Raw genomic sequence first — 18,613 nt, forward strand, 5'->3', positions numbered from 1 at the left:
GGTGTCTCAAACCCAATGGAAACTTGCGAATTAAACCTCAAACCCAACTGAAACTTTCGTATCAAGCCTCCGCTTGCAGACTCTCTCCCACAGTACCCAAGCTTTGCTTTGCAGGTGCAACAATGACTGCATAGAAATTTTGTAGACGTAGAGATCTAGTCAATCCCCCGTAAGGAATCAAATGGGAAACGAATAGAAATGGAGCACTCATGGCTAAATCGAAAAACGGCCCAGGGCTCCTCTCCCGACTCGTCCGGGGCCGCGAAGCCATTTATTGCAGAATGTTGGCCAGCCATGCAATCTGATTAAGTTAGTTAACATTTGGCCCATTTACAGATCACTCTAATGAGTTACAAATTCATTTGGGTTAAAAAAAATATTTGTTTGAATCCATGACCAGTTCATTAGGGTTAAAAAGAATATTTGTTTGAATCTATACCGTTAAAAAAAAAAATTTGTTCGAATTTTTGAATTTCAAAGATGATATCAATAAATTATAAATTCATTATGGTTAAAAAATAACATTTACCCGCGCTTTTGGAAATCTCTCTGCATTACTGTTCATTTGTAGGGACTTGTAAAAGACGCTGGTGTGTATCGGATATGCAATATTCCGATCAACGTAGTAATTGCAAAGTTGGAGCAATTGTGAAATTCGATGGTTTTTGAAATTTTAATGTTTATTTTTATTATTTTAATATTAAAATAAAAAATATTGATAGGTTCGAAATTTTATAGATAAGTAAATTACATTATAACGAGTAATTTGTTCATTAAATTTATTTATCAAATTTTATTTTTGGTTTATACCTAATTGCAAATTTAGTCAAATTGGATAGTTTTTGAAATTTTAATATTCACTTTGATTATTTTAATAAAGAATATTAGTAGAGATGAAATTTCTTGAATAGGTAAATTACACCATAACAGATAAGTTTTTTCATTAAATTTATTTATCAAATTCTATCTCTGATTTCGATTAGTCTTAATCCCAAAATTATAATTATCTAAAATAAAATAGTTAACAAATAAAATATTATTAATTTTAATGTGCCAAAACTCATTAAATAAAATGTTGAGTGGCGAAATATAATTAATTTTGACCATGTCCCAAAAGTCAGGCACCTCAACAATATCACAATGTTCACAAGGATCATGAAATAAAATATAATTAATTTTAGTTGGACAAAACACATTAAATGGAATGGTGGGTAATGAAACACAATTAATTTTGACAATCTAAATTCATTAAATAATAAGTTAGTGTTTACCCATTGGTGGGACACCTCAACATATCACAATGTAATGTTTCAGCAGTTTACATAAAACCTCTATGCTAAAATATTTTTTTAGTTATATATAAAATCTGGTTAAATTTGGCTTATAAGTTAATTTTCTCACTATTTTCATTATTTAAAAAATGACTCATCAAAATTAAAATAGATTTAGTGGTTATTGGATTAAAATTATCATTACTTAAAATAAAATAGTTATCAAATAAAATATTATTAATTTTAATGTGACAAAGCTCATTAAATAGAATGTTGAGTGGTGAAATATAATTAATTTTGACCATGCCCCAAAAGTTAGGCACCTCAACAATATCACAGTGTTCACAATGATCATGAAATAAAATATAATTAATTTTAGTTGGACAAAACTCATTAAATGGAGTGGTGGGTAATGGAACAGAATTAATTTTGACCATCTAAATTCATTAAATAATAAATTAGTGTTTACCCATTGGTAGGACACCTCAACATATCACACAATGTTTCAGGGGTTTACATAAAACCTCTATGCTAAAATATTTTTTAGTTATATATAAAATCAGGTTAAATTTGGCTTATAAGTTAATTTTCTCACTATTTTCATTATTTAAAAAATGACTCATCAAAATTAAAATAGATTTAGTGGTTATTGGATTAAAATTATCGTTACTTAAAATAAAATAGTTATGAAATAAAATATTATTAATTTTAACGTGACAAAACTCATTAAATAAAATGTTGAGTGGTGAAATATAATTAATTTTAACCCTGCCCCAAAAGTTAGGCATCTCAACAATATCACAGTGTTCACAACAATCATGAAATAACATATAATTAATTTTAGTTGGACAAAACTCATTAAATGGAGTGGTGGGTAATGAAACAGAATTAATTTTGACCATGTAAATTCATTAAATAATAAGTTAGTGTTTACCCATAAGTCGGACACCTCAACATATCACACAACAATGTTTGAGGGGTTTACATAAAACCTCTATGCTAAAATATTTTTTAGTTATATATAAAATCAGGTTAAATTTGGCTTATAAGTTAATTTTCTCACTATTTTCATTATTTAAAAAATGAGTCATCAAAATTAAAATAGATTTAGTGGTTATTGGATTAAAATTATTGTTACTAAAAATAAAATATTATTAATTTTATTGTGACAAAACTCATTAAATAAAATGTTGAGTGGTGAAATATAATTAATTTTGACCATGCCCCAAAAGTTAGGCACCTCAACAATATCACAGTGTTCACAACGATCATGAAATAAAATATAATTAATTTTAGTTGGACAAAACTCATTAAATGGAGTGGTGGGTAATGAAACAGAATTAATTTTGATCATCTGAATTCATTAAATAATAAGTTAGTGTTTACCCATAGGTCGGACACCTAAACATATCACATGAGCGGTTTACATAAAACCTCTAAGCTAAAATATTTTTTAGTTATATATAAAATCCGGTTAATTTTGGCTTGTAAGTTAATTTTCTCACTATTTAGTGGTTATCAAAAATATTGGTTATATGTACAATTTTAAGGTTAAATTTAGTTTATGAATAGATTTTTTTTTTTAATTAAAAAATAATTTACCAAAATTATGGTGGATTTAATATGTACAATTGCTTTAAAATGTTATTAAAAATATTAAATTTATATACATTTTGATTAAATTTACGATTTTTAAGATAATTACTATTTTTTAATTATTTAAAAAATGATTTACTAAAATTATGGTTGATTTAGTTATTAAAATTGTTCAAACATGTTATTAAAAATTATACGTTATGAAAAGTAAGAAAACTTTCTATAAAAATCACATTATCAAAATTTTATAGACGCTTTTCAAACAATCCAATGTGGTTTTTGAAGATAACCATCGAGTGTGTGTGGTTTCTCATGATAAACCAAAATAATTCGAAAAATCTCTAATAATGTGATTTTTACCAAAAATTTTAGTACTTTCATATCAGTCACAAAAACCTAAATTCAAACATTTCAATTTACTTAAACATCTACCAAATATTAAATTATACAAATAATTATATTATTAAATTAAATTTAAGATTAAATTCTTAATTTATTTTAATAAAAACTAATTTGCCAATAATTTTTATTTTTTTTTCTCTTTCTCTCAAAAAATCTTTACTATAACAAGTGTAGGTATTTAATATTATTACATGTGTGATCAATGAATTAAAAACATCAACAACATTGGTTTACATTATACTCTTAAGTTTTATAAATGTTAAAAAAAATAAATTGGTTTTAAAAATACTTAAGATTATTATTATTTTAACTTAATTAGATTTTAAAATTTGATATTTAAAATCTAATATTTAACCTTTTTCAATATGTCATGTTGATTTTAGAGCAAAATTAAGAAGTATTCAATATTACTTTACAACATCTCTATTTTACTCGGTTGGAGAGCTCCTCCTGACTCAATGATAAAAGTATTCACTTCCTCATTAATATATATAAACTTTTCATATTAATATATCAAAACTAATTATATTTTTATTTACTTTAAATTATAATATTAATTAATGTAAATAAATTTAATTGATAAAAAAATTAGATTAATTTTCTTTTATAAAATAAATTGAAAGGAAAAAATTGAGTATGTTATTGGTAATCTTTGTTTAAGAAAGATATTGAAAAAATTTAACATTTATGGTAGACATTTCACTCATTAAAAAATCAACGCACTATGTTATTGATGATTGGAAACATACTAAAAACCGTGAATGTTCCACCCATCCTTAAATCAATACACTTAAAATAAAAAAAATAAAAAATTATAAAAAAATAATATAAATAATTATATAATATAACATGTTTGACACTCCACCCATCATCACATTAACACACTTAAAATAATATAATAGTATATAATAAAAAACATGTAATATGATATAACTGAATAATAAAAATATATTTAGTCTATTTAGTTTGAGTATGTAGATATAGCTTTGTTTTGGAAACAAATGTATACTCAACCCATCCTCGCATCAACATATTTAAGCTTTTTGTAAAAGCAATGAATATCTATTTTATATTTAAAAGAATTTTATATAATATATATTTATACATTTAAGCTTTGAGGGTTAGTTCAATTGGTTGAGTCTCTTTGTTAAAGCATTTTTGTTATTGAGAGGTCACCAATTCAATTCCCTCCATGGTTGACATAGCAATTACCAATCTCTAGCTTGCTTGAACCGAGGCAAGCTCCATCCATTCTCTAGTGTCCGTGAACCAAGGCAAGCTCATCACCAATCTCTGGTGTCCCTAAGCAAGGCAAGCTCCATCCAATCTCTAGTCCCTGAAACCAAGCAAACTCCATCCAATCTCTAGTGTCCCTGAAAAATTAATTTGTAATTTAGAAAACTATTATTTAAAAATATTTAAATCTTTCTAAACAAATAGTATCCACAGGGACCTTCAATTTTCTTAAATATTTTTCAATGCTTTTACATGGTTAGTTTAAAAACTTTTCGCTTTATACACTTAAATCTTCAAAATCAGTTATATCAATTTTTTTATTACTTTTATTAAAATTAAATCAAATAAAAAACAATATCAATCTATGTGTAATATCTTGAATTTGTCAAAAATATATATTTAAATTATGAAATTTCTTATATTTACATAAATATTAAATTTATTTATATATTTAAAATAAATTTATAATATTAAAAAAAATAAAAATAAAAAATTATCTCACCAAATTTCAAACAAGAAAATCCAATCCTTTAACCATAAAGACTCTCTCAGTTAAAAATGTCAGTTAAAAATGTCCATAAGTCTCTGGTAGTTTCCTTCAAAAATAAATGCAAAGAGTAGAGCTAGTAACAAGCGAGCTAGATTTATTTATTGGATTGCCAATTTCCATTGATTCTATACCATCTGTCCAGCATTGTGTGACACTCCTAAATTTACATATGTACACAGTAAATTAATTTTTTTTTACCAAGAGTACTAGCACCTATCTATTTATTACTTGGATTGAACCTTGAGCCTTTCCCGGTTCAAATACATAGTTTGATTTGTGTTTTAAAACGTGACAACACCTTGCTTACATGCTAACCACTGACCTTGGTTACGGTTCGGTTTTCCAATCTATTAGTAAGGCTGAAACTTCCATGGTTACCAACCCCTTATGTCTTTTGTGTTTAACACTCTGATATTCCATTAGTGACTTAGACCCTAGTTACAATTTCGAGGGTTTGTTACTATGGAACCCGAGTCGAAGACTTTCTGGTTTACATTGAATAGTCCATAACAGAAGTGGCATGCTTACATGGTCCTATAAATAAAGATTTACTCTATACATGTGTTTCAGTTTCCTCTGTGAATAACTTAACAAAATATTCCCAAAATTTTACAACAATTCTCCCTATCTATATTGTACGGGCTGCCGCATTTGGTTTAAGGTCAATATGGTCTTAGCCTCATTGAAACAAGTCGGCTAGAGCTAAACCCTTGCATTCCGATATTTAAGGAATTGGCCAAACCGTATTAATCCTAACGTATTAAAGTTTGTTTAAAGGCTGGTTATAACAGTCAACATGCACAGTAGGGGCCATCACTAAATTTGGTTCTTTTTCCCATACAGTTGAAGCATCCGAGTATCTCCAGAAACATATTAAAGCTCCAAAATTTCACTTAATATTTAAGTTTCGTTCCTCGGACTCTATTTGTAACTGTAATAAATCTAACGCTACAATTAAACTATAGATAGAATTACAGTTATTGTCTGTTTTGCTAGCCCCATAGGTACCTATTCATTTCATTTTTATTTTTGTTAGTTTTTCTGCCACACTTTCCAGATAAACAAACAAAAGAAACTACAACTCTTAACTATTTACGAGCACATCAAGTACTACTCTTTTTATTCACCAACTACAATTTTCCAAGATAGACCACTTACCTCACTCCTGCTAGAAAAGTAGTGCACCTTTATGAAGGTTCTCTTTCATTATCATCTATATTCTGTCTACCGAGCCATGAGATACGTCCTTCTCGACTGTATCTCCCCCAATCTTACTTGCAAGGTGACTAACCTCTCCAAGTTCGTTGCACACCAAGTGCATGTTATCTGGTCATCACCAGACTTAGCATATCATTCCTACCGTCTGACCTTTCAGCACGGTTTTCCCTCCCCTCACTCCTTTTTCTTGGAGTCTCACACTTAGGGGAGGTAGTTAGGGTTGCATTTCCAGCAATTGACTTTTTCCACTTCCCTCCTCGGAAGTTGCTAGTTTTTTTGTTGCCAATAATTGAAAATATTATTTAATTCAAATAACCAACATCCTTCAGTTTGTTTCTTCTTTATTTTTTACTATGGTAATAAAGTATTTACAATATTATGGGGTATCACATCTCCCCCTCCTGAAATTAGACATCGTCCCGATGTCTTTCGGTCATGAACAGTTCTGGGTAAGCCTTTTTCATAAGATCATCATCTTCCCACGTGGCCTCCTCAGGCCCAAAGTCCTGCCACTGCACTTTAATTTGGGTAATAGCCTCCTTCTGCAACGTTACTTCTCTCCGGTCGAGGATGTTCAACGACTCGACCAAAATTTCTCCTTCTGGTTTGACGTGCAACATGAAACATCCTAAGTGAGTTCCTTTCAGAAGAAAACATTTGGACTAAAGTACCGGAGATAATTCTTACCTGTATATCTGGACATAGGATTACATGCTTAGGATCGTAAGCATATTTTTTTAACACTGAGACATGGAAGACATTGTGGACTCGTAGGTGACTTGGCAGAGTGAGTTGGTATGCCACCAACCCAATTCTTGCTAAGACCTAGAATGGTCCACAAAACCGAGGTGCGAACTTAGCGCACCCACTCCATTGTAATGCGCTTCTTCTTGCACGAATTCTCACATACACATGATCACCGAATTGGTACTCTTTAAATCTCATTTTCCAGTCGGCGAAGTTCTTTTGCCTATCTTGAGCTGCTTTTAAATTAGACCGTACCTTCTTAACCATTTCCTCCATTTCCTTGAGCATGTCAGCTCCCAAGATTAATCTGTCTTCTCGTTCACTCCAGCTTGAGGGCGTGCGGCACTTTCGCCCATACAAGACTTCAAACGGGTTCATTTGCAATAATTCATGATAGCCATTATTATATGTGAACTCGACCGAGTGCAGATAATCTTCCCACTTGGTCGATTGTTGCTTTACATATGCCCTTAACATGTCTTCCAACACCTAGTTCACCCGTTTGGTTTGTCCGTTAGTCTGAGGATGATAAGTTGTACTGAAATTTAGCTAAGTTCCTAATTCTCCAAACAATGTTTTCCAAAAAACCGAGGTGAATTTTACATCACGGTCCGAGATTATTGTTTTAGGTAACCCACACAGCTTAAAAATGTTCTGCATGAAAATGTGGGTAATCTGCACCACTTTAAAAGTAGATTGTACAAGTATAAAATGTGCCGATTTACTTAATTTTTCCACCACCACCATGATGGAATCATTATTTTTCTTTGTGTTGGGAAAACCTGTTATGAATTCCATGGAGACAGTTTCCCATTTCCATTCTGGGACAAGTAATGGTTGTAATAGTCCCGCAGGGTGTTGGTGCTCTGCCTTAATTTGTTGACACTACAAACAACGTGCCAGGTATTCCACCACATCCTTCTTCATGCTTGGCCAATAATACTATTTTTTGAGTGTTGTAATCATTTTTTGATATCCTGGGTGTCCCGCATATTGACTTTTATGAAATTCATCCAAAATCAAAATTTTAATGTTGTTCTGATTGGGCACATACAACCTCTTCTTGTAGTACAATATTCCAGCATCATGCACCCTATAACCTTGCTGATTTTCTTTGCTGGTAAACTATTTCTTGCTATTTTATTTGTTGGTATACAGTATCTTTCTCTGCTTCTTTTTTAATCATCTCCTCGAAGGGGCTTTTCCATTCGCTACAGAAAATTTCATATAAACATTGTAATTTCCGACTTAAAGCGTACACCACCCAGTTCTCTTTCCTCTTCAAATTTTTGATTTCAAAATCAAAACCACTTAGGAATTCCACCCACCGTGATTGCCTAGAACTTAAAGTGGGCTGGCTAAAATAATTGGTCAAACTGTGGTGGTCTGTCAATAATAAAATTTTTCTTCCCATAAGATAATGTCGCCACATCTTCAAGTCGTGTATGATAGCTGCCAACTCTAAGTCATAAGCGGAATATTTTTTCTCATGTTCTTTTAGTTTTCTTGACTCATAAACAATTACCTTCCCTTCTTTCATCAACACGCCTCCTACACCTTCCTTGCTTGCGTCAGTGCACACCACATAGTCCTTATTAGGATCAACTATGCTCAGAATGGGTGTGGTGGTGAGCATATGCTTGAGCTACTCAAAACATTTTTGGCATTCCGAGGTCCATCTGAAAGCTCTTCCTTTTTTCTATAAGGAAGTGATAGGATATGCTACTCTTGAGAATCCTTCTACAAATCGTCTGTAATAACTGGCTAATCCCATAAAGGATTTGATGTCTGCTACATCCTTTGGTATGGACCATTCCATTATGGTCTTTATCTTTTTGGGATCTACCGTGATCCCTTCCTTCATGATTATATGGCCCAAATACTGTATTTCTTCCTTGAAGAAGTCGCACTTGCTGAACTTGGCATATAAATGGTGTTCTCAGAGGGTTTGCAGTACCAACCTGAGGTGCTCCCTGTGTTCTTCCATAGTTCGGAAATATATCAGTATGTCATCAATAAAAATCAGCACAAACCTATTCAAATACTGATGAAATATATTGTTCATTAAACACATAAAAGTTGTGGGCGCGTTGGTCAACCCGAAGGGTAGCACCACAAACTTGTAATGTCCATATCTTGTTCTAAAAGTTGTCTTAGCTATGTCCTCCTCCTTAATCCTGATTTGGTGGTACCCTAATCGCAAATCGATGTTGGAAAATACTGTTGCACCTTTCACTTGGTTGAAAAGTTCATCAATCCAGGGTAGAGGATACTTATTTTTGATTGTTAGTTTTTCAACTGACGACAATCTATGCACATGCGATAGGTCCCATCCTTTTTCCTAACAAACAATACTGGAGCTCCCCAAGGAGACACACTAGGGTGAATATAGTTTTTGTCTAACAGTTCCTGTAACTGCTTTTTTAACTCTGTCTACTCTGGTGTGCTCATTCTATAAGGTGCTCGGGATACCAGGGCCACCCCTAGCACCAATTCGATTGTAAAGTCTGTATCTCTTTTAAGTGGCAGCTCGGGGATCTCTTGTAGAAACACATCGGTAAATTCTTGTATCACTGGAATGTTTTCCAAGGTAGCTGTTTTGTCTTTTCAGTTAGCATAGCCCACTTGGATGGCATAAATCTGACATCCCTTCCTAATGCATTTTGCTAACTGAGAAGCGGTTATTGGCCGAATTTGCACTGGCCGCTTAATCCCTTGCATCTCTTGCCTTGCTCCAAGTTCATCTCTGAAATAAATAGTCTTTGTTTTACAATTGACTGTGGACCAATGTTTTTCTAACCAATCCATACCGATTAGAACATCATACGAACCAAGGGGAAGCACATTCAAATCTGCCACCACTAACTGTCTTGCTATCTTTAAAAGGTAGTTGATCACCTTAGCAAGCACTCGTCTCTTTGCCCCTGTGGCTAGCAGTACTAGCTAGGGGTTAGTAAATTTAACAAGTTGCAATTTAGAATACTCTAAAACCTTAGGACTAATAAAACTTAGGGTGGTTCGAGGATCAATTAAAATAGTTATAGTAAGGTCTGAAATTTTACCTTTGAATTCCACCATGGTCTGTTGGTACTCCACCTGGCGATCTTCCAGGGCAGCATTAATCCTAGGCAGGCTACGTCCTACATTGCCAACTATTGATGCTTCGTGGATCTGAGAAAACTATTTAGTTCCCTTCCATTGAGGGCAGTTTTTAACATAGTGAGGCCCATCGCAACCCCAACACTGCACTGGAGGCCTTGTTGCCCCTTCAATGTCTAGCTTTACAAGTTGCTCGCTGATTCTGGACTCACTGGTTGGCTTTGACCTGAGCGATTTTTTCTGTATATTTCTGCTGTTTTGTCCCTTGGAAAAACCCTTGTTACCACTACCATGATTCCCTTTATTATTCCTAGCTAGCTTGTTACTTCTCTTATCATTCCATCTTCTACCTGGATTTTCTCCCTTTTGTTTGCCCTGCTGGTAAAAAATCTTGGTTTTATGTATTACTTCATCCATTGTCTTTGGATTGTCAAACTCAATCCTTTCCTGCATATTCAAGGGTAAACTACTAACAAACCTCTGTACATTAGCCTTCTCTTCTCTAATATAAGGCACGTAACGAAGTAATGAAGTAAAACGAGTGATAAATTCGTCCATGGTTTGTTGTCCCAGCCGCAAGTCATGGAATTCTCTCACCTTTTCATCATAAAAATGCTCGGTCAGGTATCTTTCTTTAAAGTATCTTTGAAATTTCTCCCACGTTATGTTCTACTCACTTACTCCTTTTACAATTTTCACCTCTTCCCACCACAGGGTGGCTTTTCCCTGCAATTGGAAAATGGCCAACCGTTCCTTGAGGTTGTGGTCGTACTCATATAGCTGGAAGTATTTACTCATATTCATCAACCATGCCTCAGCTGCTTCCTCCAATTCCCCATCAAAGTCTGGCGGTTTGATTTTACGAAACTCCCCTTGCAGCTATATTCGTTGCCTCTTTGAAGTGTGTTGTTTGGAGGAATTATCAGATTACTCTTCCTGTTCTTCCTCCCTTCCTTCTGACTCTTCATGTTTTGTGTGGTGATTTCTCTCCTCTGACACCCTCTACTGCTCAATGCTAGGATTCAGTGGTTGCTGATTTTTTTTGTCAGATAGGCTCTTTATAATCCTTTCCTGTTCCAAAGTTAACCTTGCGTTATCTTCCCGCAATTGGGCCATTTCATTTTTCAACTCCTGTATTGTCTCTAATATTGCAAGATTCGTATTGCGAGCCTCTTCTCCACACTGCACCCATAATTCTGGGTTGTTCTCAGGGCCTGTTACAGGTCCTTGACTTGCCACAAATCTACGTGAAACATTGTCTGCTCTCTTCATGTTGGCTATCTGCTGTTTCCCTGTTCTTAACATAAGGTAAGAGTAACAGAAGGAGGGTTAGTACTTAATTTTTATTTTTTTTTTAATTAAAAAGAATAACAAGAGCGGAAATTAAATGATTTTAGTTTACCTCTTTTGTTTATCTATTATTCCAAAGGCCGCAATGTTTGGAACCGGGCTCCGATACCACTTGTGACACTCCTAAATTTACATATGTACACAGTAAATTAAAAAAAAATTACCAAGAGTACTAGCACCTATCTTTTTATTACTCGGATTGAACCTTGAGACTTACCTGGTTCAAATACACAGTTTGATTTGTGTTTTAAAATGTGTGACAACACCTTGTTGATGTGCTAACCTCTGACCTTGGCTACGGTTCAGTTTTCCGATCTATCACTAAGGCTGGAACTTCCATGGTTACGAACCCCTTATGTCTTTTGTGTTTAATACTCTGAGATTCTATTAGTGACTCAGACCCTAGTTACAATTTCGAGTGATTGTTACTACGGAACCCGAGTCGAAGACTTTATGGTTTACATCGAATAGTCCATAACAGAAGTGGCATGCTTACATGGTCCTATAAATAAAGATTTACTCTATACATGTGTTTCAGTTTCCTCTGTGAATAACTTAACAAAATATTCCCAAAATCTTACAACAATTCTCCCTATCTATATTGTACGGGTTGCCGCATTTGGTTTAAGGTCGATATGGTCTTACCCTCGTTGAAACAAGTCATCTAGAACTAAACCCTTGCATTCTGATATTTAAGGAATTGGCCAAACCGTATTAATCCTAACGTATTAAAGTTTGTTTAAAAGCTGGTTATAACAATCAACACACACAGTAGGGGCCATCACTAAATTTGGTTCTTTTTCCCATACATTTGAATCATCCGAGTATCTCCACAAACAGATTAAAGCTCTGAAATTTCACTTAATATTTAAGTTTCATTCCTCAGACTCTATTTGTAACTGTAATAAATCTAACGCTACAATTAAACAATAGATAGAATTACAGTTCTGGTCTGTTTTGCTAGCGCCATAGGTACCTATTCATTTCATTTTTATTTTTGTTAATTTTTCTACCACAGTTTCTAGATAAACAAACAAAATAAACTACAACTCTTAACTATTTACGAGCACATCAAGTACTACTCTTTTTATTCAACAACTACAATTTTCTAGGATAGGCCATTTACCTCACTCCTGCTAGAAAAGTAGTGCACCTTTATGAAGGTTCTCTTTCGTTATCATCTATCTTTTGTCCACCCAACCATGACATATGTCCTTCTCTACTGTATCTCCCCCCGAGCTTACTTGCAAGGTCACTAACCTCTGCAAGTTCGTTGCACACCAAGTGCATGCTATCTGGTCATCACCAGACTTAGCATATCCTTCCTAGCGTCTGAAATTTCAGCATTGTTTTTCCTCCCCTCACTCATTTTTCTTGGAGTCTCACACTTAGGGGAGGTAGTTAGGGTTGCATTTCCAACAACTGCCTTTTTCAACTTCCCTCCTCGGAAGTTGCCAGTTTCTTTTTATCATGCTTAAAACATTTTCCATTGCCAATAATTGAAAATATTATTTAATTCAAATAACCAACATCCTTCAGTTTGTTTCTTCTTTATTTTTTACTATGGTAAATAAAGTATTTACAATATTCTCGGAGTATCACACACTGTCTCTATCAACACCTTCTCTGATTGCAGGCCATGTTTTGGAAAACGATTCATTTGTTTTCTTCCAATGCATTACAACAAGCTACATAAAGGATTTCTTTCAAGAATGTGCATGACAGAACAACTCATATTAAATGGGCAAACAATTAGTGGAATATTGCATGTTATATATGGCAGACGTTACGTTTGTTGGGGTAGCTTTTCTTGTTGCCTCTCGGTTGGATTTAATTATCTTTATTCCTTTTTAACTTTTGGTGGGAAGAAGGGATGGAATTTCACCCTAAATGGTTCATCCTAGGTGGTGATTTACCCGTTAGTCAATTTTTTTAAATACGTTTGTCAATTTTTTTTGTTAAAATGATCAAAATAAAATAATTAAAATGGTTATTGCTAGAACTGCAGAAACCAATGATCAAAACCAGCAAAATAGTAAAATTTGATGGGTATTTTAAGTTTAAAACTTTGTTAAAATGGTCAAAGTAAAATAATCAAAATAACACTAAATTACAAAACCAATGATCAAAATTCATGAAACTGTAAAATTTAATGGGTGTTTCAGATTTAAAATTCTTACTCTTACTTGAGTGAAAAAAATAGAATTTATTCTAAATTAATAACTTTTCAGATTTAAAATTCTTACTCTAATATAATTAGAAGGGATGAAATTTATTTTAAATTGTTGAGAGTTTTAGTTTTAAAATTCCTACCCTAATAAAAGGGGTGGAATTTATTCTAAATATTCTCTTCCGTAAGTATTGGAAAAGATATAATGTCTTACCTATCTGCTAGCCAATACACAAGCCATGAAGTCTTACCTATCTGCTAGCGAATACACATATCTGCTCACCAATACACTCCTCATAGATAGCCAATACACAGTGCTCATTGAAGTCTTACCTATTTGCTACACAATGCACATATTTTTTGCTACACAATATACATCTTTTTTGAATTTGTTTTTATAGTGAAATTTTAAAATATTTCTAAAATCTATTATCTTTTGAATTATTTCTATTTCTTCAAAATAATGTTGATCAATTAATTTCTTACTATTCTTTATTTTCAAATTTAATACATTTTGAATTATAAAAATTAAAACTATTTTTTTTTGTTTTCAATCTCTATCTTTTCTGAATTATAAAGATTAAACTAATTTCTTGTTTCAAATGGGAAAATGTAATATCCCCAGAATGTTGTAAATATTTTATTTACCATAGTGAAAATAAACTGAAGGATGATGGTTATTATCTGTTTGAATTAATTAATATTTTTATTTTATTGAATAAAAATGAGAAATGATTTCCTAGTGAAGAGGAGATCAAGTAACTTCTGAGGAGGGAAGTTAAAAGAAACAGTTGTTGGAACCCTAACTACTTCCCCTAAACATGGAGGCCTTCCAGGAAAACGAAGCGAGGGGAGGAAAAAAAATATGTTGTAGAGACAGGAAAGGGAAAAGGGGAAAAATCTTGCTATGTCTGGTGATGATCAGATAGCAAGGGCGTAGAGTGTGAACAACTTGAAAAATATTGTACGTCTTTGAGCAAGCTAGGGGGAAGATTTGGTCACGAAAGACAATCTCATGGTCGGGTGGTTTGACTAGCTACAGAATTAGAGGTGACCTCTTCCTCTGTAGTTACTTACTTGGAAGCATGGAGTTACTTACTTGGAAGCAACTCAGGTGTGAGGTATCAACCGAACGTTGTGCTAATATTTGAACTCAATTAGATTCTACAAGCAACAGGTTCCTAGAGTTTATAACCGAAATAAATATAGCAAGTTTCAGATACTTTCTTTATATATAGAGTTTACTATTTTCGAAAGATACTTGTAGCAAGTGCAACTATCGAGGTGGGTCATTCTCATTTAAGAAATTAGTTTATGTTCTCTGTTTAAAAAAAATAACTCTGTTCAGAGTGGAAAGTTGATTTCTATTTTGTTGAAAAACTCCGTTCCGATAGTCTAAAGATTGTTGGTAGAATAATTTTGTTGCAAAGAAAAAACTATAAGTCTTTTACAGTTCCATTCAATGCAGAAATCAAAGATAAGACCATAGTGAGGAAAAACAAATTAGGCCACCTGGGCTAATGTATTTTCAAATATCATAATTGTATGATAATATAAGAACCATAGCACTATGTACAGTTCCTAAATAGAACAATGGAAGCGGAAAAAGCTTTCTCATACGCATGACTAAATAAAGAACTGATAATAGATGTCTCGTTTGTAAGTAACCTGAAGACAAATGTAGAAGCAGATTAACCATGTCCTGGAGTGGATAACAAGTCCAGGGTATGCGAAAGAAGGGTTGCTCTACCCTGTGGTAAGGGTTATGATCTGCGGATGAGTCCAAGAATCCCTGAGTCCAAAGCATAATAGTTGAACCATGTTGGCTCGTAAATGAACCTTTCGAGGGATGAGACCCTCATGATTATAAAGCCATAAGATTTTCAAAACACAAGGCAATATTATAAAAGAAATTGGTGCCGAGGGAAAACATTAACACATTGACGTTGTATGAACAGGCTCCAATATTTACAAACTAGAATTGCGCATGGTAAGAATAAAGCCAAAAACCCAAATGCAGTTATAAAAAGACTCTGTATCTTACATTCAATTTTATAGGTAGAGAACAAAACTCTATGCTAGCGAGGCCACATTTCAACTTAAAATACATAGTTTCAACGCAATACTTCCTTGAAATTTGAACAGTCCCAACAAATATTTGTGCAAGCATAAAAGAATGACCTAACAAAGGTATTACATTTACACAATAGAGAAAAGGGTCTGATGCAGGTATGCATAGTCCCAACTATGCACCAGGTCATCCACATTTTAACTGAGAAAATTCTATACAGTTCTTCAACTTGGAAATTTCAGTATAATTACAAAAATAATAAACTAGCTAGAGTCTAGATATTCCTGTGCAATAGAAAGCATCAAGTTCGTAAAGGGAACAACTCCCTTTATTAACAAATATTACACAGAAGAAAACCCCAGAAGGGAAGATCCTTCGACAAACTTCAGTAAAGCCTCTTGAAACCCTAACCATTTGATTCTGTATGCTATCATTAAGACCGAGAAGCCATATAATATGCAGAGTATCGAGACCTAGACATCACCCTAAACCTTAATCCTTCAGCTCGAGGGCACCAAGCCAGGATGAACTCTTACCTGGAAACCCTTAAAGCCCAAAGCTGCAGGAGCGCCTTTCCACCAGGTGTAGCCGAGAGATTTGAGGCGGTCAACAAGCATCCTGCATGGTATTATAGCCATAAGGTATTTGATTAATGCAACCGATAAAACAAATACACAATAGCTGAGATAGCCAAGAAAAAAGGAAAATGCTAGGAAGCTTCCAACCCAAACATGTCTTACCCGGGAGATGTCGAAACCGCCACTGAAGGAGCACCTCTTCTTCTGAAATAGTTAAGAGCCATAGATGTACTCGGAACATCCTGCGAGCAGCATGAACCCACATAAAAAGAAAACATGATTAGAGAAATTGGTGAACATGTAGCACTTCCAGCTATGAATGTTTAAGAAGGTAAGCATGTAATAGCTTTGTGGAAACAAAATTTACCTGAAAGGTCTTGTCCGCTACCAAACCCTGAGTCTGAACAATACCAACAACTTGAACGTAATTCTGTGTGCCTAGTATATTGGAGCTGCTAATGGAAGGGCCAAACACAGAGCAGGCTCCACAAGAGAGCTACTAAGCAAATGAGTTCAATCTCATCGCATTCCAAAGAAGAGGTAAGTCCCAAGAAGGTTGCCACCGTCGGATCACGGGATATATTATGCACCGTCGATGAGGGCGGGGTTTCCAAGTGCGCTGATGAGACCGGACCGCCTGCCCGGGCCACATACAGGACGAAGCTGGTAGAGTTAATAATATTCGCAGCAGGCATGCCAAGCCACGTGATGGCAGAAGCATAAAACGCAGATTGGAGTCTATTTGCAAGCCGCGTGGACCACCAAGCATGAAACCAAACCCTCGGAATTAAAGTTCTTATTAATGACACTAGTACAATAGTGATTACAACAAAATCTAGAGCTGCGTGTATACCAAGAATTCAATATTGTGGAGAAACTTTATAGTTACAATAAATATTTTTTATGGGGTATGTAATTTATGTAATTTAATAAGGTGGAGTCATTACAAGTGGTATCAGAGCCAAGTTTCAAAAATTGTTGCCTCTGGGAAATAAACAAATAAAGTATATTCATTTTATTTCCATTTCTATTGTGTATTTAAAGAAAAAAAACAATTAATGTGTTAACCCTTCTTCTGTTACTTTTCTTATGTTAAGTACAGGAAAACAAAAGACCGCCAATATGAGAAGAGCAGACAGTGTTTCGCATAGGTTTGTGGTGGGTCAGGGACCTGCAACAAGCCTTGAAAATAACCTAGAATTATGGGTATATCTTGAATAAGAGGCTCGCAATACGAATCTTGCAATATTAGAGATAGTACAGGAGTTGAAAAATGAAATGGCCCAATTACGGGAGGATAACGCGAGGTTAACCATGGAACAAGAAAGGATTAAAAATAGCGTATCTGACAAGCAGAATCAACAACCATTGATCCCAACGTTGAGCAACAAAGGGTGTCAGAGGAGCATAATCACCACACATAACCAGAAGAGTCAGAAGGAAGGGAGGAAGAGTGAGAAGAACGATTTGATAATGCTTCCGAGCAACAGACGTTAAAAAGGCAATGAATAGAGTTGCAAGGGGAGTTTCGTAAGATCAAACCACCACACTTTTATGGAGAATTGGAGGAAGCAGCTGAGGTGTGGTTGATTAATATGAACAAATACTTTCAGTTATATGAATACGATCACAACCTCAAGGCACAGTTTGGCATTTTTCAATTACAGGGAAAAACCACCTTGTGGTTGGAAGAAGTTAAGATTGTAAAAGGAGTAAGCGAAAAGAATATAACTTGGGAAAATTTTCAAAAATACTTTAAGGAAAGATACCTGACCAAACATTTTTATGACGAAAAAGTAAGAGAATTCCATGACCTGGGACTGGGACAACAAACTATCGATGAGCTTATCACTCGTTTTACTTCATTGCTCTATTATGTGCCTTATATTCGAGAGGAAAAGGCTAAAGTACAGAGGTTCATCAGTAGTTTACCTTTGAACATGAGGGAAATAATTGAGTTTAACAGTCCAAAGACGATGGATGAGGTAATAAGTAAAGCCAAAATTTGTTACCAGCTAAGTAAACAAAAGGGAGAAATCTAGGTGTTACACAAAAATACTGTCACCATGATTATTTGCAGTCACATGGGTCTATCATCACTTGTACTGTCCTCCTAAGTAAGTCTCAGACCTCAGCTCTTCAAGTCAAGCTTTGAAAATGAGAGAAAAACATTGAAAATCAACAAAGCTCTGGTTCCGCACGTTCTCTCACTATTTCCTGCGGTCCCACACCCCCTGTTCACAAAAATTGCGGACTTGCCAGCTCTGTCCCTAAAGGAGTGGGTTCCGACCCCTGTGAAAGTAAAAAAGGCACAAATTTATTATA

The 18,613-nt window shown here is 34.1% G+C and overlaps 1 protein-coding gene across 1 annotated transcript; it reads right to left on the bottom strand.

Moving 5' to 3' along the window:
* Nucleotides 1–6,680: 6,680 nt before the first annotated feature.
* On the bottom strand, nt 6,681–7,497 carry LOC149227414 (uncharacterized). The gene is made up of 3 exons (XM_089380494.1): nt 7,118–7,497; nt 6,961–6,968; nt 6,681–6,874 (listed from the first exon to the last, which is right to left on the bottom strand). The coding sequence occupies exons 1-3, from the start codon at nt 7,495–7,497 to the stop codon at nt 6,681–6,683; spliced, it is 582 nt and encodes a 193-aa protein (XP_089236620.1).
* Between the last annotated feature and the right edge of the window lie 11,116 nt (nt 7,498–18,613).

The sequence above is a fragment of the Pinus tabuliformis genome, chromosome J, assembly GCF_031772625.1.
Source record: "Pinus tabuliformis cultivar Carrire ecotype Pingquan chromosome J, CPIR1, whole genome shotgun sequence".
NCBI lineage: Eukaryota > Viridiplantae > Streptophyta > Pinopsida > Pinales > Pinaceae > Pinus > Pinus tabuliformis.

Coding starts and splice junctions, on each gene's coding strand:
- LOC149227414 (XM_089380494.1), bottom strand. CDS start 7,497: ATGTTAAGGGCATATGTAAAGCAACAATCGACCAAGTGGGAAGATTAT.